The sequence below is a fragment of the Mytilus californianus genome, unplaced genomic scaffold (assembly GCF_021869535.1).
Source record: "Mytilus californianus isolate M0D057914Y unplaced genomic scaffold, xbMytCali1.0.p SCAF_26, whole genome shotgun sequence".
In the NCBI taxonomy this organism is placed as follows: Eukaryota; Metazoa; Mollusca; class Bivalvia; order Mytilida; family Mytilidae; genus Mytilus; species Mytilus californianus.
The window spans coordinates 3,768,844-3,793,588 of NW_026262675.1; the positions used below are offsets into that span (position 1 = coordinate 3,768,844).

Consider the following 24,745-nt stretch of genomic DNA (forward strand, 5'->3'; position numbering starts at 1 on the left):
GTTCAGTGACTACTTGAAAAAAAAGTTACAAATTTTTGTAATGTTAATTCCTTTCTTATGAGTGATAGGATAACTATATTTGGTATGTGCGTACCTTGTAAGGTCCTTATGTCTGTCAGACAGATTTTACTTGACCTTCGTGGTCAAGTCCATATCTCAGATACTATAACTAATATGTCTACTATATTTGGTGTATGTAATGATTGTAAGGTGAACATGTCCAACTGGTAGGTGTCATCTGACCTTGACCTCATTTTCATGGTTCAGTGGTCTAAGTTAAGTTTTTGTGTTTTGGTCTGTTTTTCTAATACTGAATGCAATAGGTCAAATTTATTTGGTGTATGGAAATATTATACGATGATCATGTCAGTTTGGCAGATTTTATTTGACCTTGACCTCATTTTCGTGGTTCGTTGCTTAATGTTTAGTTATACGACCGCAAAAATTGAAAATTTTTTGGTCGTATATTGGTATGACGTTGGCGTCGTCGTCGTCGTCGTCCGGCGTCGTCCGAAGACACATTGGTTTTCGCACTCTAACTTTAGTTTAAGTGAATGGATCTCCATGAAATTTTACCATAAGGTTCAATACCACGAAAGGAAGGTTGGGATTGATTTTGGGGGTTATGGTACCAACAGTTAAGGAATTAGGGGCCAAAAAGGGGCCAAAAATAAGCATTTTTGTAACTTCCAGACAATAACTTGTGTGTAAGTGTATGGATCTCTCTGACATTGTACCACAAGGTTCCATATCACAAAGGGAAGGCTGTAATTGATTTTGGGGGTAATTGCCTCAAAATTTTAGGAATTAGGGGCCAAAAAAGGGGCAAAAAACAAGCATTTTTCTAGTTTCATGACAATAACTTGTGTGTAAGTGTTTGGATATTTCTGAAATTGTACTACAAGGTTCCATATCACAAAGGGAAAGCTGGAATTGAGTTTGTGGGTAATTGTCCAAAACGTTTAGGAATAGGGGGCCAAAAAGGGGCCAAAAATAAGCATTTTTCTAGTTTCCAGACAATAACTTGTGTTCAAGTGTATGGATCTCTCTGAAATTGTACTGCAAGGTACCATACCACAAAGGGAAGGCTGGGATTGAGTTTGGGGGTGATGAATCATAAGGGGGTTCAAATTTGGGGGGGGGGGATTTTTTTTTTTTCTTTTTTTTTCTTTTTTTCCTTTTTTTTTTTCTTTTAAAATTTTCCATTTTTAGTTGGTTATTTCTGATTAATATTTAAAAGCAAATAATAATGATATGGTAGGAGATACACACCAAACAGGATGTGTAAATTATTAAATAATAAGTATTGTGCAATAGCAAGAAATTTTCAATTGCACAGTATTGCACAATTGCAAGAAATCTTCAATTGCACAGTATTGCGCAATAGCAAGAAATCTTCAATTGCACAGTATTGCGCAATAGCAAGAAATATCCAATAGCACAATATTGCGCAATAGCAAGAAATTGTCAATTGTACAGTATTGCACAATAGCAAGAAATATTCAATTGCACAGTATTGTGCAAAAGAAGATACTTCGTATAAATTGCTTATTTCTTGATCAATTTCAATGGGGTTTTATTCTTGAATTCTTGGGGTTCTTTAATATGCTGAATCTAACCAAGTATTAAGTTTTTGGATTTTGGGCCCCGTTTTTAAATTGGTCCACATTGAGGTCCAAAGGGTCCAAAATTTAACTTTGTTTGATTTCATCAAAAATTGAATTATTGGGGTTCTTTGATATGCCGAATCTAACCGTGTATTTAGATTCTTAATTTTTGGTTCCGTTTTCAAATTGGTCTACATTAAGGTCAAAAGGGTCCAAAATTAAACTTAGTTTGATTTTAACAAAAATTGAATTTTTAGGGTTCTTTGATATGCTGAATCTAAACATGTATTTAGATTTTTGATTATGGGCCCAGTTTTCAAGTTGGTCCAAATCGGGGTCCAAAATTAAACTTTGTTTGATTTCAACAAAAATTGAATATATGGGGTTCTTTGATATGCTGAATCTAACCATGTATTTAGATTTTTGATTTTTGGGCCCCGTTATCAAGTTTGTCCACATTGAGGTCAAAAGGGTCCAAAATTAAACTTTGTTTGATTTCATCAAAAATTGAATTATTGGGGTTCTTTGATATGCCGAATCTAACCGTGTATTTAGATTCTTAATTTTTGGTTCCGTTTTCAAATTGGTCTACATTAAGGTCAAAAGGGTCCAAAATTAAACTTAGTTTGATTTTAACAAAAATTGAATTTTTAGGGTTCTTTGATATGCTGAATCTAAACATGTATTTAGATTTTTGATTATGGGCCCAGTTTTCAAGTTGGTCCAAATCAGGGTCCAAAATTAAACTTTGTTTGATTTCAACAAAAATTGAATATATGGGGTTCTTTGATATGCTGAATCTAACCATGTATGTAGATTTTTGATTTTTGGGCCCCGTTATCAACTTTGTCCACATTGAGGTCAAAAGGGTCCAAAATTAAACTTTGTTTGATTTCATCAAAAATTGAATTCTTGGGGTTCTTTGATATGCTGAATCTAACCATGTATTTAGATTTTTTATTTGTGGACCCGCTATCAAATTGGTTCATATTGAGTTCAAAAGGGTCCAAAATTAAACTTTGTTTGATTTCATCAAAAAAGTTCTTTGATATGCCAAATCTAACCGTGTATTTAGATTTTTAATTTTGGGTCCCGTTTTTAAATTGGTCTACATTAAGGTCCAAAGGGTCCAAAATTAAACTTAGTTTGATTTTAACAAAAATTGAATTCTTGGGGTTCTTTGATATGCTGAATCTAAACATGTATTTAGATTTTAGATTTTTGGCCCAGTTTTCAAGTTGGTCCAAATTGGGGTCCAAAATTAAACTTTGTTTGATTTCAACAAAAATTGAATATATGGGGTTCTTTGATATGCTGAATCTTACCATGTATTTAGATTTATTATTTTGTGGGCCCGCTATCAAATTGGTTCATATTGAGGTCAAAAGGGTCCAAAATTAAACTTTGTTTGATTTCATCAAAAATTGAATTATTGGGGTTCTTTGATATGCCAAATCTAACCGTGTATTTAGATTTTTAATTTTGGGTCCCGTTTTTAAATTGGTCTACATTAAGGTCCAAAGGGTCCAAAATTAAACTTAGTTTGATTTTAACAAAAATTGAATTCTTGGGGTTCTTTGATATGCTGAATCTAAACATGTGTGTAGATTTTTGATTATGGGCCCAGTTTTCAAGTTGGTCCAAGTTGGGGTCCAAAATTAAACTTTGTTTGATTTCAACAAAAATTGAATATATGGGGTTCTTTGATATGCTGAATCTAAACATGTATTTAGATTTTAGATTTTTGGCCCAGTTTTCAAGTTGGTCCAAATTGGGGTCCAAAATTAAACTTTGTTTGATTTGATCAAAAATTGAATTATTGGGGTTCTTTGATATGCTGAATCTTATCATGTATTTAGATTTTTTATTTGTGGGCCCGCTATCAAATTGGTTCATATTGAGGTCAATAGGGTCCAAAATTAAACTTTGTTTGATTTCATCAAAAATTGAATTATTGGGGTTCTTTGATATGCCAAATCTAACCGTGTATTTAGATTTTTAATTTTGGGTCCCGTTTTTTAAATTGGTCTACATTAAGGTCCAAAGGGTCCAAAATTAAACTTAGTTTGATTTTAACAAAAATTGAATTTTTGGGGTTCTTTGATATGCTGAATCTAAACATGTGTTTAGATTTTTGATTATGGGACCAGTTTTCAAGTTGGTCCAAGTTGGGGTCCAAAATTAAACTTTGTTTGATTTCAACAAAAATTGAATATATGGGGTTCTTTGATATGCTGAATCTAAACATGTATTTAGATTTTAGATTTTTGGCCCAGTTTTCAAGTTGGTCCAAATTGGGGTCCAAAATTAAACTTTGTTTGATTTCAACAAAAATTGAATATATGGGGTTCTTTGATATGCTGAATCTTACCATGTATTTAGATTTATTATTTTGTGGGCCCGCTATCAAATTGGTTCATATTGAGGTCAAAAGGGTCCAAAATTAAACTTTGTTTGATTTCATCAAAAATTGAATTATTGGGGTTCTTTGATATGCCAAATCTAACCGTGTTTTTAGATTTTTAATTTTGGGTCCCGTTTTTTAAATTGGTCTACATTAAGGTCCAAAGGGTCCAAAATTAAACTTAGTTTGATTTTAACAAAAATTGAATTCTTGGGGTACTTTGATATGCTGAATCTAAACACGTGTTTAGATTTTTGATTATGGGACCAGTTTTCAAGTTTGTCCAAGTTGGGGTCCAAAATTAAACTTTGTTTGATTTCAACAAAAATTGAATATATGGGGTTCTTTGATATGCTGAATCTAACCATGTATTTTGATTTTGGACATTAGACCATAATAGGTAAATTAAAAAATTTGAAGTTCTTAGACCACATTCTTTCTGTGTCAGAAACCTATGCTGTGTCAAATATTTAATCACAATCCAAATTCAGAGCTGTATCAAGCTTGAATGTTGTGCCCATACTTGCCCCAACTGTTCAGGGTTCGACCTCTGCGGTCGTATCAAGCTGCGCCCAGCGAAGCATTTTATTTTTGTTTGTTTTGGTCTGTTTTTCTTAAACTTTAACCAATAGGTCATCTATATTTGGTGTATGTAATGATTGTAAGGTGTTTATGTCTGTCTGGCAGGTATCATCTGACCTTCAGGTTATTTTCATGGTTCATTGGTCAATGTTCAGTTTTCCTGGTTAAGTTTGTTTCTTGGATACTATAAGCAATAGGCCAACTATATTTGATGCATTGAATGACTTTAAGGTGTACATGTCTGCTTGGCAGGGTTCATCTGACCTTGACCTCATTTCCATGGTTTGGTCTGTTTCTTTTATAAGCAATAGGTCATATATATTCGGTGTATGGAATGATTATAATAAAGGTGTACATGTATTTCCGGCTTGGATTATCTGACCTTGACCTCATTTTCTTGGATCATAAATGTTAATGTGATACAGTAAAACTTTATATTTAGGACTATCAATATAAAATCAATGGTCAGTATAGTAGGCGAGACATTTCAGCGTGTGCACTCTTGTTAAATTTTATCTAGTGTGTTGGAACAAAACAATGTTTATATTTATATATTATCAACAAGTTTTTATCTGGAATATTGTTGAAATAATACCAGCTTGATTTAAAAGATTCATTCAGTTATTAAACAACTTTTTATTTGTAAACAACATCTAAGTTATATGTTTTATTATTTTCATTTTTGTCTTCTGATCATATTAATGCATGGGTGAATCATACAATATAAAATGTTTATGTTATGACATGGTAACCAGAGTTTTGACTCCCACCTTATGTATATATACTTATTCTTCAAGGATTAATCATTACATATAGGTATATTGATTTTTTACAGATCTTATAAGGAGGTTAAGCTCTTGTTAAATCGTATATTAATCTCTTTATGTTTATTCAGTATATTTATATTTTTTCAAAAAACACCTTTAGTCTACTTAATTCAAACAGTGCTAATAGTTATCTCTTTTTTTTTCAGGAAGACCTCTTAAAGTTAGCAGATTTTGGTTCTTGTAGAAGTGTATACTCAAAACAACCCTATACAGAATATATATCTACCAGATGGTTAGTGTTCTCAATAAAGATGTCATAACCTATGCTAATCTGCAGATTATAGATACCATTTAAATATTTAATTAAGCCAAAATTATGCAAACTTTACAAAATAAATGTACTTTTCTTTATTGGTATTAAAGTTCATTGAATGAGCATTAACTTACCTGTACCTAAAATCCTGTATGTTCTAACTTTTATCCAACATCACAATAAGTGATGACATATAAATACAGGAAAATCTCAGACAACAAAGGACTAAATAGTTGGAAAAAAACATTCAGAGATGCTTGATTCTTTGAATGTTATGAAGTTTTCGTCTGTCATATGTCGACCTAGTTGTTTGGGATTTCCCTGTAATGCATTTAAGTGACTGTTTTAAAATCACTAAACTAAAGTTCTGCTTATGTTGATGAGTTTCTTTTTAATAAGTTACTCTAAGATCTGGGTTAACAGATTAAAATTTTATCCTAGAATTTGTATGAATATTCATATCACATTGTAAGTTTATAAACTCAAATTAAAAGAAAAGGTGTTATTGATTTGAAACACACTTACTAAAACAATAATAATTTAATTCAATTCTTTAATACTTTAAGTAAATAATGCTCATCAATACAATGACATGTAAAATATATATGCAAATACAATAACTGATAAATTAACACTAGTCATAAACACTAGTCATAATACATAACTGATAAATGATTATAGAACAATTCACCTCAACCTTTCATCTACCCTTTCTTAGAAATTTCAATAAATAGGAGTTAAACCTTACAGGATCGGATGAAAGAATCATGTTTGTTCCTACAAGTATCTACTTTTAACTGTCACAGTCTGTACAATATACCTGATTTGATCCATTGAAACATCTCTGAATGTTTTTTGGAATGTTATCTAAAGAAAAATTTCAGTTGATTTATAGATAATTGTTGGTTCTTCAAACAAGAGGTATCTCTAATACAATCTGTTGCCCTTTGATGACATGTTGCCAAGAAACATCCTTGAGATTGAAAGACCATTGACATTCTGTTTATCACTATTTTCCTAGGCATTTTTATGATGTAGGCTTACGATACTGTTGTCAGGTCATTAAAGATGGCATATTTTGGTATTAATATTGATTCACTTATAGGGTTTTTGCATCGGAAATAAACACATTTATTCTAAAACCAGTTGTTGGCATGATACAGGTTATATTCTTCTCATATATTTTATGATGGTATGATACTAAACCCCTAACAGGAGGGATTGTGCTTGATTTTCATATGATGAAGACATAATCTTTCAACCAGTTTAATTGAGGTCTGGAACTGGCATGTCAGTAACTGCTAGTAGTCCTTTGTTGATTTATGTATCATTGTTATTTTTCTTAGTTTCTTTTGTTACTTATTCTGACATCGGACTTGGACTTCTTTTAAACTGAGTTTTACTGTGCGTATTTAGTATTTCCTGCAGGAGGTTTTGGCATGGTATGGCGCCCTGCCATGTTTTCTTGACGCCCTGCCCTTTTTAGGAAAAAAAATAAACATTTTATTGAATTTTGTAATTTTTTATGCCCCCGCAGTAGCGGAGGGGGCATTAAGTTTTACCCTTGTCTACATACGTACGTCCCAAAATTGGTTTCCGTTCTCTAACTTTAGTTTGCCTCAAACAAATGTTATGAAACTTATACACAATGCTTATTACCACAAAACACAGATAAAGTTTGAATTTCGGTGGCGTCACTTTTACCGTTCTAGAGTTATGCCCCTTTACAAATGGAAAATTGCTGAATTTATCATTACCACTGATTACGTAAAAAATAGGATGTTTGTTTATATTTTCTTTTTATACTATTCGGTGGTTGATGCATCAGATTGGGTGTGAATTTACCACGGCTTTCATACTGTTGTTATCTTAATAAATTAAAGTTAAGAATGTAGCTGATATAGTTTTGAATAGTATGAAAAATCAACAATGTTTCAATAACGTTTCAATAAAAAAAAAATCACAAAAAAACGCAGATGAAAAACAGAAGAATATGTATAGTAAGTCTTGCTATACAAATCTTTGAAAATCCTAAAACTGTTTGTACAGTTATGAGTCAAGGTAGCTTTGATTGGTATAAATATGCAAGATCCAAAAGGTATTTCTAAAAAGCAATGCATTGCATATGCTCTTGGATATACAAAGTCCATTTTCAAAACACATCCTTAGACAAATCAGTCACTGTGTAAGTTTATAATTGGAGTTATTGATTGAAAAGAGGCAGTTGCACAATGAACATGATCAAGATTCTATTAGCTGAGTCTAGAAGTGATAATTTTATTACAAAAAGGAATTAGATTAACAACCTAATATACATATCTTTATTTCTTACCAACAAATATGAAACATATGGTATATTCGATTAATTCCCTATCCATTACAGTGCCTTCATATCTATGTAAAGAGTACCCTAAATGTGTAGTCCTCCGCGCAAAGGGTGCCCTTCAAGTGTAGGCAATCGCGCTAAGAGTGCCCTCGGAGAAAAAAATTACCCTGCCCTTTTCAAAAGCTGCAGGAAACACTAGTATTGCTGTGTGTTTGTTTATTCTACATTGGCTAGAGGTATAGGGGGAGGTTTGAGATCTTACAAACTTGTTTAACCCTGCCAAATTTTTGCGCCTGTCCCAAGTCAGGAGCCTCTGGCTTTTGTTAGTCTTGTATGTTTTTTAATTTTAGTTCATTTATATGTTTTGGAGCTTAGTATGGCGTCCATTTTCACTGAACTAGTGCACATTTTTGTTGAGGGGCCAGCTGTAACCCGCCTCTGGGTGCAGGATTTTCTTGCTGTGTTGAAGAGCCATTGGTGGCCTTCGGCTGTTTTCTGCTCTTCGGTTGGGTTCTTGTCTCTTTGACACATTCCCCATTTCCATTCTCAATTTTATTATAATGTCATACATTCTCTTTCTACTTGACTGAGAAAATGCAATATCACTGGAGTATGGTGATATGAAAAATTATCATGAAAAAACATCAAAGAAAAATTTGAGAAAAATAGCGATAAAACATTTATTCAATTTTGGATGTTATACAAATCAGAATGAACACAATTTTTTGCAATAGAATTGTATTAATATTTGAATACTGTCTCAACCACATTATATGTGTGTATGTTGCATGTTTGTCCCAAAAGTTCATTAATGTACATTGGAATAGAAACTAGACAGCATTTCTTCTTACCATATGTAAATGTGCACATCCAAATTTTATTTGTATATCTAATTTTTTTTTGGGATAGCTTAGCAAATGATAGACATTGTTATTTTTATATTTGTAGAAATTTGTCATTTTAAGAATTAGTGTTTAACTATGAAATATTTTGTTTGATATGGAAAAAATACATTTACTTACAAATCCTGTGAAACATTAACCAATTTCATTAATTTTTAATTGGAGAAGTGCATGAGATTATATATAAAATTTAATATTTCATACCTGATATCCATAGAATTTTTAATTTTTTTAGGGGAGAGGGGGGATATGATAAATTTATATAATTATATGTCTTCATATGACTTTTCACAAGGGTTCAGGAGGAAAAATGGAAATTTTAAACCCTTGCATTTGTCCTACTAACTGCATATTGGAAAGACAGCCAATGGAAAATTGTTTATTTCACAGTTCTGTCTGTTCGGATTAATTTTAAAGAGTTTCTGTCCTTGTTGAATAAGACTGGATGAAAGAGGAGAAATCTGATACTATTGAGTTGCATGTAATTTATATTTATATTACAGGTATAGAGCACCTGAATGTTTATTGACTGATGGTTACTATACATATAAAATGGATATGTGGAGTGTTGGTTGTGTCTTCTTTGAAATTCTCAGGTAAACTACTCAATATACCAAGTTTTTTTCTCCTGAAAAAGGTATTTAGGGGCAGGGGGGTCATTGAAGGCACATAATGTTTTACTATATACTTGGTGCTGGAATATGTTTTATACCCAATCATTTATGTTTGTTAATTTTCAATCTCAATAACTTTTTCTGGTAAATATCATGCCAGTTACATACACTTGAACTTATTACAACTTAAACATTCCTCTACTCTTGAAGTTTATAAGATATACAACCTTTTTGTCTGTGTTGATACAGACTGTAAGTCTTATCTAAATAGATAATTTGTTTATAGAAATATTATTACAGATTCTTTTAAATGGGTGATTGATTGATTGATTGTTGTTCTCTTATGTTCAGTGGCAAACATTTCATGCTTTTTTCAACATAAAAAAAATTACAATAAGTCCAAAAGGCAGGTTCTACAATGTGTCTGCAGGAACTTTAAAGTTGAAATTGTAATACAATATGTGATGCGTGTACCAATTTGTTCAAAGGGAGATAACTTTTATATTTTAGCTTGCATCCTCTGTTTCCTGGTTCTAATGAAGTAGACCAAATAGCTAAAATCCATGACATTTTAGGGACACCAGATCCTTCGGTACTCAATAAATTAAAAAAGTAAGTAGTAGCAGTCTGATTTAGCAATAATTTGAGAATTTTCAGTTAAACTATTCAAAATAAAATATATTGAAGGAAATTGTTAACGTTTGCATTTGAAGGGAAAAAAATCTACTGAAACATATCCACATCACAAACAAGGTTTTATGTGACTATTAACTATATCACACATTGTTTATACAGTTATATACAATTTGACTGTAATAGTAGTATAGCTTAATACCAACATTTATAACATGATAACACTATTTTCAATACTTTAAGTAAAAACACTTCATTCAGAAGGAGACTGTCATAAACCTAACTGTTATATCGCAGGTCACGAGGAATGAACTTTAATTTTCCATCCAAGAAAGGTAGTGGTATAGAAAGATTACTGCCACATGTAAGCACTGATGCTGTAGAATTAATATATCAAATGTGTACATATGACCCAGATGATAGAATGTCAGCAAAACAAGCTTTGAGACATCAGTATTTCAAAGATCTCAGGTAAGTACACTACTATAGTGAAAATTATACATTACATTTTACCATCATTAAATGAAAATTGCAGGATATTTTGATAACTCTCAAATTTGATACTGATTCAGACATTCATTTTCAGCTCCCTACTGAAAAACAATGCTACTTTGATCAAACATGATTAAATTAGAGTCTTAAACTTGTGAGATAGTCTGGGATCATTTATTCAATATTTTCATACCCCCACCGTAGTGTTGTTCTGATGATCGGAATAAGTCGGAAATCAGTTGGTTGGGCCTTTGCAAGGTTGATAATCGATTGGGATTTTGTTCAGTCGGTTGTCATTATAGTTTCTGGACTTTAAGCATATCAACTTCCGGTCCGTTTCCCATTTGCATTTTACAAGGGCAGTCAAACAAATTGTAACGAAAAATATCAGTCGATGACAATAACAATGTCAAACATCCTATCATCAAAGCCATAACCAATTTCTTTCTTTAAAAACGTGATAAAAACATTGACTATACAGATTGATCATATGTTATTTAAAATAAATAACTTTTTATGAAATACTTTCTTTCAATTCCGGCACTTGTTACTCTAGAGTGTACATGAAATCATTCTGATTTTAGATGAAATGAATTTTTTGCTACATTAGAACGTGGTACAAATTGCCTTTTATTAATGTGTCTTCCATTTGTTGGGTCAAAAACTTCATATTCCTTTCCAAATTGCTTGTCAATCATCGTTTATTTTTGTGACTTTTCCCAGTTTGTCCACCATTGAAATATATATGAATCACGGATCGGATACGGATCAACTATGTAAGAATTCCGCATTCTTGCAATTATAAGTACAGACGCACTAATGACACAGCTGACAGAAGAATAATGATCACAAAAGTGAAAAATAAGCATTCTACACGAATAAACAGACATTGGTTGGATCCCCTTAGTTAAATGTATATATTTAAATGCAAATGCATTGTTAAATTTTTGATTAATTTTAAATTGCTTCAAGTTAAATACTTTATATATCTTTTTTTAATGAGAAGCATTCAAATTTTTATACAGCTATGTATTTGAAATTATAATGTGAGTAATACCACTGAAATTTAGATATTTTAGTGTCATTGTTGGTAATAAATGTTGTAATTATAAGACAAAATATGTTCAATCTGAATCTGGATTCTAATTGATTCACTGTTTTAATTGCTAAATAAAATATGAAAAGGAAACAAAATATCAAATATGAACATATAAAACTCTGCAATGATATGGAATATACGCATTTGACATGCACAGTGTGACTAAATGCATGATTTCATTTAATAAAGGGCAAAGTATAATGATGCGATTATAACCGAAAGTCGGTTGGTTGCTGTCACGGATAGTAATAGATAATCGGTTGGTAATTTCAACCGATTATCCAACACTACCCCGCCAAGGGCATTTAGTGTTACCCTTGACCATACTCCCGTCCGTCCCATTTTCATTTCCACACTCTTAAGTTTTCCTCATCCAAATTACACAATGCTAAGAATCAAAAGTTGCAGACAGAGTTTGAAATTAAGACAGTGAGTCACTTACCGTTCTAGAGTTATGCCCTTTATAACTAGGAAAATTGCAAAAATTTTCGTTTCTGCACTCTAAACTTTTTGAGTTTGTCTCATCCTAACTTTATGAAATTCATACACAATGCTAAGAATCATAACACGCAGACAGAGTTGGAAAATAGGCAGTGATTCACTTATCGTTAGTGAGTTATGCCCCTGAATAATTTGGAGAATTGCAAATTTTTATGTTTCTCTCATCAAAATTTTATGAAACTCATACACAATGCTAAGAACTGCAACACTCAGAGTTTGAATTTGGGCAGTGAGTCTTTTAATGTTCTAGAGTTAAGCCCCTTTTAAACTTGGAAAATTGCAAAGCTTGAGGGGGGCATTCATGTCCTCAGACACATTCTTCTTTCATTTTAAATTCTTGTGATGAAGGATATCAATTTTTAAAGGCAGTGCTTTAATGCCTTTCTAGTTGCCGGGTTAATCCTTCCTTCCGCGATATCCAACTTATCTACGTGGGGGGTCATTAGACTCCAAGTAGATCCGGAAATGTTGAATTCTCTCCTCTTCTTATTGCGATATAAAATGTTTTTTGTTTCATTTCATTTACATTGGGAAATAGAGAAACAATCATTGTGTTTTGTTAGTTTTAAAAACTTTTGATATATTAGTATTTTGCATTATAAGCAGTCAACCGATTGACAAACTAGAATTATTTGAATTCCGTGTGGAAAGAGCTCGGGTTAATTTCGAGTGTTATCTGCAATCTAGATGTTTATAAATCATTTCAGTCGTTGATATTATAATTAAAGGTCGACTGAACATGAATTATATTATACAATTTAAAGCGCATTTCTGTTTATGCACGTGAACCCGTCTGACGTTAATTTCGCAGTTATATAAAGTAGCAAATTATCGTTCCTGAATAGGTGGCGCCGTGGTAGCGGATCCTGTTCCTCTTCTTCCGGTTTCTGCACTGTGCAACTATTTCAGTTATATTTTTAATTAACGATGCCAAGTACTTGTTGTTGTGTACCTGGATGTCATTTAAGAGGAGGACATGCATTTCCAAATGACTTAAAAAGAAGGAAAAGTTGGATCAACGCCATGGCCCATACGCAGATTGGACGAGAACACGATGATATCGTGGAGTCCATCTCAATCAGCTGTTGTTTGCAAGGCACGTTTTACTGAAAAAGACTACGTGCAGGAAACTATTCATGGTAAAACTCTATTTTCTTTGTGAAATATATAGTTATATATGTAATCGCCATGCGAATAAACCAAAGTCTGTTTACAACCGCAATTATCGTTTTAGAATAAAAGGGGGTGGGTAATTCAAGACGTCATAATTTTTTGGATTACGATTCAATGTGATCTGTTTGAGATTTTTTGGTGATTGCTACAATTATAATGATTTCTTACAAGAGGTATATCATACTGAGAATTATTTTAGCAGTAATTATGCTAATGTAGTAATGACAGGAATGCATAAGCTATGCCTCATAGACTTTCTTGAAAAATATCAATGACAATGTTAACAGGAACAAAACAATGACATGCTCTCATCTATATTATAGTTATTTAGGTACAAACAATGTACGTTTGTTGCATAAGTCTCTCATTGTTTGTCCTTTGGATTTACATAACATACATTGAATCAGGCAAACATAGTTTTATCCAGATTGTAATGAATAAATCTAGTTAATATTTCGCCAGGTAGTACAAAGTATACATTGCTAATGGAAGTTCATTTAATTATAAAAAAAACTAATGTTTTATAACCTTTTTCAGGGCGCAAACCCACCATACAGAGACTTAAGTCTACTGCAATTCCCAGCCTATTTTCCTGGACCAAGCAAGAGACTGAATCGTCCGCAAAAAGAAAAATTAGGGCAGTTTCCTGTGAAAACAAAAGAACTAAACTTGATGAATATTGTAGTAGAAATCTAGAGGAAAGTTTTGATTGTAAAGTTGGTTTTCCTGAAGAAGTCATTCATACTGCAGAAAGGATTTATGACTGTCCACCACCAACTGCCGAGCTAATGTTGAGCTTCACAGATGGAATTACGCAAACACCATCAATGCCTATGTTTTCAGCAGAGAATTTTGAAATGAAGACACGTGACACAGCCATGCATTTTTATACCGGTTAAGAGTTGTATACTAAATTTTTATTTGTTTTGACCACACTTGGACAGTTGGTCCAGCAGCACATTGTTTGAGATACATATATTTTCAAATTGATAGGGTGTCAGTTGAAAATCAGTTTTTTTATGACTTTGATGAAATTGAGGCATCATACAACCAACTTTGAACTGTCTAGATTCCAGATTGAATCTAGTGTTAAGAATATTGTGTATACATGGATTGTTTTTATGTCTAAACAGTGGTGTGAGGCTAACACTTGGCCATCTAGTGGTTTAGTCAGGTATTTTTCACCATCCAACTTCAAATTAAAGTTTCCTACGACTTGGATTATTATTGACAGCACAGAATATCCCGTGATAAAACCTAAAGCTCCTAGAGCTCAGGCAACCTTTTCATCAAATAAAAACAGAAACACTGAAAATTCTTGAATGTTCGACACCTGGTGGTTTAGTCAACTATGTCTCTATGTCACATAGAGCGAATCATTGGACTTGGCAAAACATACAAAATTCTAATAAATCCTATGAATGGAACTGAAACAAAACTTTCATCTGAAATAATATTTAGTTGTTTTATGTTGTGTAATTTTAGAACTTGTATTGTGCCAAAGGATGCATAAATAAAAGTGACGCAATGAATTTTGTTCTGATATATATATATTTACAATTACATGCACATGTAAATTGTAATCATATAAAAATAAGGAGATGTGGTATGATATTCAGTGAGTTTATCAAACTAAAGTGCATAAGAAATGGGTTTAAGCAGTTACAGGTGTTACTGTCACCGTACAATCTCCAACAATGAGAAAAACTCGTACCCTGTAAAAAATTTCAGAGATCTTACAACTAAGTTTTGTTGTCTCACCTTGACTTTGGTGAATTTTTTATATCTGTTGATGTAAATATAAAAAAGAAGATGTGGTATGATTGCCAATGAGACAACTCTCCACACATGCACAAGAGACCAAATGACACAGAAATTAACAGCTATAGGTCACAGTACGGCCTTCAACAATGAGCAAAGCCCATACCGCACAGTCAGCTATAAAAGGCCCAGAAATGACAATGTAAAACAATTCAAACAAGAAAACTAACGGCCTAACAGCACAGTGTATTGCACAACAGCAAGAAATCTTTAATTGAATATAAATTCAATTCATATAACCAATTTCAAGTTCATTGACTACATTTATTCAGAAACTATAATATGTCAAATATTTAATTACAATCCAAATTCAGACCTGTATCAAGCTTGAATATTGTGTCCATTTTTGCCCCAGCTGTTCAGGGTTGGACCTCTGCGGGTGTATCCAGCTGCGCTCAGCGAATCAGTTTATTTCTTAATTAAGAACTCCTTTTTATACGACTGCAAAAAAATTTTTGTGGTCGTATATTGGTATGACGTTGGCGTCGTCGTCCGAAGACACATTAGTTTTCGCACTCTAACTTTAGTTTAAGTGAATGGATCTCAATGAAATTTTAAAATAAGGTTCAATACCACAAAAGGAAAGTGGGGATTGATTTTGGGGGTTATGGTACCAACAGTTAAGGAATTAGGGGCCAAAAAGGGGCCAAAAATAAGCATTTTTGTAACTTCCAGACATAACTTGTGTGTAAGTGTATGGATCTCTCTGACATTGTACCACAAGGTTCCATATCACAAAGGGAATGCTGGGATTGATTTTTGGGGGTAATTGCCTCCAAATTTTAGGAATTAGGGGCCAAAAAGGGGCAAAAAACAAGCATTTTCTAGTTTCATGACAATAACTTGTGTGCAAGTCTATGGATCTCTCTGACATTGTATCACAAGGTTCCATATCACAAAGGGAATGCTGGGATTGAATTTGGGGGTAATTGCCTCCAAATTTTAGGAATTGGGGGCCAAAAAGGGGCAAAAAACAAGCATTTTTCTAGTTTCATGGCAATAACTTGTGTGTAAGTGTATGGATCTTCATGAAATTGTACTACAAGGTTCCATATCACAAAGGGAAAGCTGGAATTGAGTTTGGGGGTAATTGCCCAAAAAGTTTAGGAATAAGGGGCCAAAAATAAGCATTTTTCTAGTTTCCAGACAATAACTTGTGTTCAAGTGTATGGATCTCTCTGAAATTGTACTGCAAGGTACCATACCACAAAGGGAATGCTGGGATTGATTTTGGGGGTAATTGTCTCCAAATTTTAGGAATTAGGGGCCAAAAAGGGGCAAAAAACAAGAAACCTATGCTGTGTCAAATATTTAATTACAATCCAAATTCAGTGCTGAATCAAGCTTGAATGTTGTGTTCATACTTGCCCCAACTGTTCAGGGTTCGACCTCTGCGGTCGTATCAAGCTGCGCCCCAGCGGAGCATTTTATTTCATTCATAAATTACTTTATGCTTGGAAATATAATTTTGCTTGGAGTTGAATGAGTTGACATGTTGCAATGTACATTTACTCTACATAGTTCTATGGTACCAAATCAAAAGTTTATATAAAGAAAGAAGTCAAAGGTTTCCCATCATAGTTTAGTTACATACATTTTTTTTGTACCTGAGGTCGTTGAATATAGATCATTATATAAATAAGGAGATGTGTTATGATTGCCAATAAAAAAACTAAGGATTTTCTTATCCAAGGAATAGATTACCTTAGCCGTATTTGGTACAACTTTTTGGAATATTGGGTCCTCAGTGCTCTAAGACTTCAACTTTGTACTTTTTTGGCTTTGTTACTATTTTGATCTGAACGTCACTGATGAGTCTTATGTAGACGAAACACACGTCTGGCGTATTAAATTATAATCCTGGTACCTTTGACAACTAATTTGACTATAAACATAGATAAAAAAGGTACAAACTGGACATAATGCACTAGTTCATAAACAAGTGAGAACAATCGCCTTCATATAGTGCTCAGAATATGACATTCATAAAACTTATTCAATATCATTAGAGAACTCTAAATCTTAAATACTGAAAGCCACCTCTGATAAGTACACTGTACTATGCAAGATAATGATATAACTGGACTTAAAATACTCACAACCTGTAATTAACTGCCTTTACAGCACTTTCGTGCTTTGATTTACTTTGAATACACACCAGATAAAAATGTATGGCTTTGTAACTAATTGCAAATGATTTCTATTTCAATGACAAAAGGGGATACATGTAATATTAATACTGGACTGATAATATACATCTTTCTGTGGTATGTCAGACAACCTATAGCCCATTTAGTTTTAAATTGAAAAAGATTCAAGAATTAAGGTCGAAACTTGCAAAATCAGTAGTTGAAATTTATTTCAAATAGACTTTTACAAAAACTGAAATCTTGTTTGATTAGATGTCAAAAGGTAAAGAAAGAACTCTTTTCTACAATTGTTCAGGTTTCTTGGTAGTAGTGTTTTTAGTTTTGCTTCTATCAAAATGCTGGATTGTAATCTCCATATGAAAAGATCAGCAATGTTTTATTGTATTTTAATAGGGATGCTGATAAGAGGGCAGCCATGATGGCCAAAGCAAAACAGCAACAGCAACAACAGCATGAAGAAAAGGAAAAGAAAACCTTAGATTTAACTAAACCAGTTCCTCCAACAGATATAACCACTTCACCTGATATGGAAACATCACGATCAGAAAAGAAGAAATCTGATTCTGATGCCAGCAGTAGTACAATAGTACCTAGTCTACCTAAAGCTCAATCCTTACCCAGTCATCCTCATTTATTTAAAGATAGAAAACGAGTACCTGTAAGTCTGGATTATATTGTTGTATGGTGTATAAATTTTATGAAAATATTATTAGTAAATCCTTCAAAGAATAGATGGTATCTCCTATTTTCTATTTTAAGAATGATAAAAAAAAGTTTATTAGTGAAATAGTTTGAATTAAAGTTTGTATGAAAAGTCTGTTTGCATTATAAATTGGATATTGATTAGTAATAAAAAATGTAAAACATGAAATCTGATTCATGACTTAGTATATAATTTGGATAAATTGTGTGAAAAGGGAGATAATTCAGTGTTTAACTAAATATATTGGAATTATATATAGAGTTGTTTATTTTAGTATGCCTGAATGTAACATTTAAATATGATGCTAAGGATTTGCTATTCTTTCTATTTCAGAGACGAAATAAAAAGTTAATAGAAAGCCATCAATTTACAAATCACACAGGACTTAATCTTCCGAAAGTTCCAATGCATACAGGTTCAATAAACCCTTCATTTCATGCTGCTGCTTTCTCAGGATCTTATAGTGCATTACATAATTCTGGAACTATGTCTTTACTACCAAGTATAAATAGTACTTATAAACCACATAAAGTGAGTACTATTCAATTATATTTGTGTTGCATCATATTTTGACAGCCATGATATAACAATTTTATGTATTCTTTGCATATTTTCCCCCTTCAAAATTACAATCAATATTGATAAAAAAAAAATTAACAACAAAAGAATAAAACAGACAGATTTTTTTCAAAATAAAATAAAAATATAGCAGGAAAGATGCATTGAAAGTTGATGAACAGATACACAAAAATGATATACATGTGTGATGGAAATGAAGAAATTGATTAAATAGTCATTAAAACAATATTTACACGAAAAAGTACCATTGATCTCTTGCTAGGAATAGAAACATGTTGCAGTAAAGACATCATTGATTCTTAAATTTTCTGTGTCTTTAACCAAAATATTAAAAAAACATTCTGATATAAAACTTAACTTACTTAGTTTATTTCATGTAATTAATAGTTTTTCCAGTAAAAATTATCAAAATTAAAGTTAAACAAACATACAAAATATGAAAGCACACAGTGAAATATGTACTAATGAAAAAAACATTTATTTTTACAGGCAAATAGTAAAGCAACAAAGAATATATTGAGTACAAACACTTATCTCCCTTCATTAGATCGACGAGGGGCAGGATTTTAGCAGACTATTGTAACCATGACAATTCTATATACAGTTCTGTTGATGACTGAGATATTGTTTGAATGTGCAGATGTGAAGCCATATTTAGATATTCATTGTTTTGTGGCAGCCATGTTTTACAATTATTAAGCTGCATCATTTTAATAGAATGTAGTATTTTTTATCAAGAAATCTTCTATATTCAGTGCTATATCTTGTGAAACATGGTTCTTAAAGCACCTAAGTTGTTTGCAGAATTTCTCAGTCAATATACAGTAGCTCTTTTAAATGTGTACAAATTAAGTAATTACAGAATGTAAATATCTGTAAGGCTAGTCATTTTGTTGACAGAAATTGCTCAAGCATCTGCCAGTTATTCTCATCAAATGTCCGGAGCTAACTTAATGTAACATCTCTTACAGTTCTTCATGTATTCACAGATTTAGTTGATTCAGCAACCAACTTGTTATTAACTTGACGTACAGAAAACCAAATGATAGTTTATATATGGGAAATTATAGAATAAAAATGAGTTGGTGCGACATCAATTATTCATGCAGCATTGAAAATTCAATCTTTCATTATACAAACTAATGACAGGGTATATGGTTATCTTCTTAACTATAAGAAATGGACTTGTTCATACTTATTTATATATATAAACATCAGAACCATATATGTGATTTTTAGTTTTCATGTATGTTTTTTCAAATGTTCTTGATTGGTAATGAAGATGTTCTGAAAGAAAATTTGAATTGCATTTTTTCGTATTATTAATTTTGCCTATTACCAAAGGTATGCATTCTATTTACTTCTCATATTTTTAAAGGCATACTGATAATATATACAGAATTCACTGTATAGATGATGATATGCAAACAAACAGTAGCCAGTGAAGCCCGCCTCCTGGTGCGGGATTTTCTCGCTGTGTTGAAGACCCATTGTGCTGCCTTCGGCTGTTTTTTGCTTTTTGGTGAGGTTGTTGTCTCTGTGACACATTCCCCATTTCCATTCTTAATTTTAGTAAAATTTTATAAAGCTTCTTGTTTTATCTCGATGCTGTTTTAGGATTTCATGGAGAAAATATGGATGGACCTTTCTGGAAGTGAGAGATATGAACATGTGAACAGAGTTTTAAGCTTTATATTAGATTTTTCAAATGTGCAGGTCTTCAGTGTTTAATGTAAAGTCAATGCAGGCATGTAATAAACATGTTCATGTTGGTTTTATTGAGGCTTGTTCAAATAAGTGAAATATATTTGATAGGTTCTTAGATTACAAATTTATTATGAGAATGGTTCTTGCATAACATAGACCATTCCTGAACCTCTAATCTTTACACTTTTGTATCCCTTGTTCAGATTTTCAGGATTAAAGCAGTGGAAAATGATATATTCTGTTTGCATAAAAAATCAAATATTTCTTTAAGAACATCTTCTTGAGTAGATTTTTTTTACATGTTTCTGTGATCATGTGTGACAACATTCTTTTTAGAAAACCAAGTGTTTGAAATTGTTAGTTAAATGTATAACCTATTTATTGTGAAGGATGATAGAGAATTTTGTGTGAAAAAGAATCTAAATAACAGTATTCATTTTAGTTGTACATAGTATTATATACATGATTACTGACAATGCATTTATAATGTGTAACTAACTGTGATTTGTCATTTATATGGTGCCATTGTTTAAGTCATTCCAAATACTGGCACCTTTATTTTTTTGTTTATATTTATGGGGAGAGGTGTCTTATTCAATCCTCATATTCAGGGTACAACTTATATAAAAGGTTTTAGTTTGTTTTACCTTTAATTTGGGCACAAAAGCATTAATTATTTTTGGCGCAATTGAAATCCTGCATTTTAAAAAAAATTAGCACAATTGCAATATGCCCAAGTATTCTTTATAAGATGAAATCATATGCAAAGCTTGAACAACTTCTATTTTGTAAGAAATATTTGTTCAAGATCATAGATGAATTTCATAATAACTTAGATATAAAATGAAACATGGAACTCTCTTTCAGACATGATAATAGATATATATTTTAGGTATACAATTCCAAACACTGAATGAAGAATTTTGTTGATTAGGGTGTCAAAATTTAAGTAATTTTTGCTGAAGAAAAAAATTGTAGACTTATAAAAATAGACCTACATCCAGAATGCTATATATCTGAATATTTGGGAGGTGAAAATGGATCATCAACAAGATTTAGCTGCTTAAATATATAAATCCAGCAGGAGAAAAACAAGAAATTCAATGGATCACCATATAGCTGTCAACAATGGGACACTGCTTATACCAGTGATATTCAGTGTTTCGTGTAAGACCTTTTTGGTAGTGAAGGTCATGGTATAAATAACTCTGATTATGCAGCTCATCTAGTGTAGTTTATTCTTATTAGGTTTCGTTTCGTAGAGCTGATGACTGCCATATGAATACGGTATATTTTGCATGATTTTGATCTACCATAATCTAAATTGTATTCCACAAAAAAGCAATGTATATATTTTATATTTATTGCAACAGAGAGCATTTTAAGAAAAGTTACATGGACGTTATGCTGAATGATACAGCGAATTATTTTAAATGTTCAATCAGTGTACAAATCTATGTATCATTTAGAGAACATATTTTAGGTGACTTTTCAATGGCATCAACCCTGTGATTAAATGTTAATTATATGTAAATTTTATTTTTGTTAATTATGTTAGTGCCAAAAGCTTTCAGTTTTCTATAACCTTTGTGTAACCTTCAGATCATGTTAGAAGAATTTCTTCTTGTTATGGAAATGTTATAGTTTCCAGCAACTCAGTTATGTATAGTTTCTTTGTTACATTATCAATTTGAATTTTATTAATTCTTTTTAAAATGTTGCATTTTATACATATAAATTTAATGTCAATTACAAAAAACCAGGGATTTTTAAAACATTTTATTTTATAAAGAGAATTAAAGATTACATTTATATTTGCAAAAATACAGAATAGTTTGACAAACTAAACTAATTTTAGTAAATCATGATTAGTTTAAGATGAAATGGTTATACTACCAAAGCTAATACTTTGAAAGAATTTTTATAGAAATATTTCCTTTTCTTATGTCATTCAAAAGAGGAGGTAAGTTTTGATATTTTAATATGACAAAAAAAAATCTTAACCAAGTATTTTAATATTTCCAGTTACTGTACACAAATTCTTTATTTTTTTTAAGATAAATTTTTATGATTTTTTGGACGAGGCAAACCACAAATTGCAAGTCCATATTAAAATTCTTATTGAACACCTTGACTACCAACATTTGAACAGGAAACAAAATGTGAACAGTATTAAAAGGACTAAGTGCCTTGTTAAATAAATGTAAATGTAAGTTGAGATTGTATTGTGTCATATCAGTATTGTTAACACTTTGATATTTTGATCATGCTAATAAATTGGGTATCTTGTTAAATAACCACATATACTCTCAGTTAGTTAAAGCAGTATATATGTTTTGAGTATATATGTTTCAGAGTTTAGTGTGATGTCCATTTTCTCTGAACTAGTACACATTTTCGGGTGCAGGATTTTCTCGAAGACCCATTTGTGGCCTTTGCTGTTTTCTGCTCTTTGGTTGGGGGGTTGTCTCTTTGATACATTCCCAGTTTCCATTCTCAATTTTATTTGAGTCATTGAGTTTGAAGAAACACTGCAGCTATCTAATTTAAATTTAAAAAGTAAAGTTTTATCAGAAAGAAAATAACAGCAATATCTTTAATAATTTATTTTGACTTGTTAATAATTTAGATTTGGATGTAACACATCTTCTAATTGGCTGAAAGATTATTGTCTATCAGCTCATAGACATAATTTTGTCATGTGACCATGATGTCATCATCATTTTTTCATGATTTTCTCCTTAAAAATGGAATTTAGAATTAGTTATAAGGAATGACTGTAATGTCTTTTCTATCTATTAGAAATAACCTAAAAAATGTGGTGCACACTTTTAAATAACCCACTATGCAGGTTATTCAGTGTGCACCACATTTTTGATGTTATTTCTTCATAGACAGAAAAAAATACTAGTCATAACTTAAATAAATTGTTTTGAAATTTGTAATTTATTTATTTAACAAGCTTACGATATAACCACATTACAACCACTTCGTGTGTCAACTCAAGTTTGATTTCCACTGTGATGGGTAATACCATTCACAAGTTATAATTCTTGAAAAATATTTGAGAAAAATTACTAGTAAACTTTTATTTCACAAATTAGTGCTTTTCTGAATGTTATTACACTTTTTCTTTCTAAATTTATGCCTAATGTAGTGGTTAAAAAAGTGGTTATATTATTTTCAATGATAATTTAAATACTGTTTTAGACTTAATTGGTCTAAGTTTGCAAATCCATTGTTAAAGGTTAAACATTGGTTAAGTTTGCTGTTGGTTATGAAAATTCAATAAAGTATTGTTGTTATATATATTTAAATATATATCTAGACAGCATGGAATTCAGGGAGCGTCTTTTGGTTGTGTAAGCTTTTTATTTGTTTATTCAATTGATTTATTATTATTTTTTGGCTTACATATTTTAGAACATTCTTGCAAATCTTTCCTCTTTATTTTCACTTTTTAAAAAGTAATTCTTGGTAAAAATGTATTGTTTTGTATTTGTGTATAGACTTTTTGAATTCTTTCAGTCTTCAAATATTGAGTTAAAAGTTCTTTTTTCAACTTATTTTTCTTATATTTTTTCAAATGTTCCTTACATAAACACAATTATTTTCAAAATTTTACTGCATTTTAACAAAAAAAATGATTCTGCAGAGAAATATTGTCATTGTTATTGGCTGATTACATTCTACACAATGAAACCAAAAACACTGATGAGACATATTATTATTTTTAATATTCACATATTTAACTTTTCATTCTCTTTTAAATTCTGCAAATTAATGTATAAACTTATTTTACATTAAGTTTATTTTTAGAAAACAAAACAAAAAAACTCAAATAAGAAACATACTGTCTCCCCTGTTCCTACTGTTAATGAAAATCAATCGCCGTCCAACATTTTATATAAGTTTTTATTTTAATATGTGTTTTTATTTCTTATTCTGTGATATTGAAGCAGTGTAACATATCATTTTAACTTGGTTATTAAATTATTTAAAGTCCTACTTGAAAGGAAATGATTAAAAAAATCTATATACTGTTCGGTTTTGTCTTCATTTTTATTACCTGTATGTATACTCAAGCACGAAAAGTTATGCTACTTTTTTACAGTGCATAAAATCACAGTTTAAAGTGTGTTCATGAACAACTGGTGTACAAATCTTTGTGTAACCACTATGGTGGTCTTGTGGTTTCATAGTCATCTTTGGTGTGGTCAAACCAAAAACTTTAAAATGAGTATTTGCTACTACATTGATGAGCGTGTAGACAAAATACTGATCAGATCAGCGGGACAAGATCTACAAATAAGTTAACATACTGCAGATTCATTATTATTCGTGGCATACCAATATTCAACGATTTCGTTGG

At 31.4% G+C, this 24,745-nt stretch overlaps 1 protein-coding gene across 2 annotated transcripts in view; it reads left to right on the plus strand.

The window, feature by feature from the left end:
- The window catches only part of LOC127732718 (MAPK/MAK/MRK overlapping kinase-like), a 46,828-nt gene extending 22,412 nt beyond the window's left edge, over positions 1–24,416 (plus strand). For both annotated transcript variants that reach the window (XM_052241906.1, XM_052241907.1), the window contains exons 7-13: positions 5,567–5,652; positions 9,405–9,497; positions 10,026–10,127; positions 10,446–10,619; positions 17,778–18,042; positions 18,421–18,618; positions 19,156–24,416. In XM_052241906.1, coding sequence (XP_052097866.1) covers positions 5,567–5,652; positions 9,405–9,497; positions 10,026–10,127; positions 10,446–10,619; positions 17,778–18,042; positions 18,421–18,618; positions 19,156–19,236 — 999 coding nt within the window. In that variant the 3' untranslated portion in view covers positions 19,237–24,416. The remainder of the gene's footprint in view (positions 1–5,566; positions 5,653–9,404; positions 9,498–10,025; positions 10,128–10,445; positions 10,620–17,777; positions 18,043–18,420; positions 18,619–19,155) is intronic.
- The last annotated feature ends 329 nt before the right edge of the window (positions 24,417–24,745 follow it).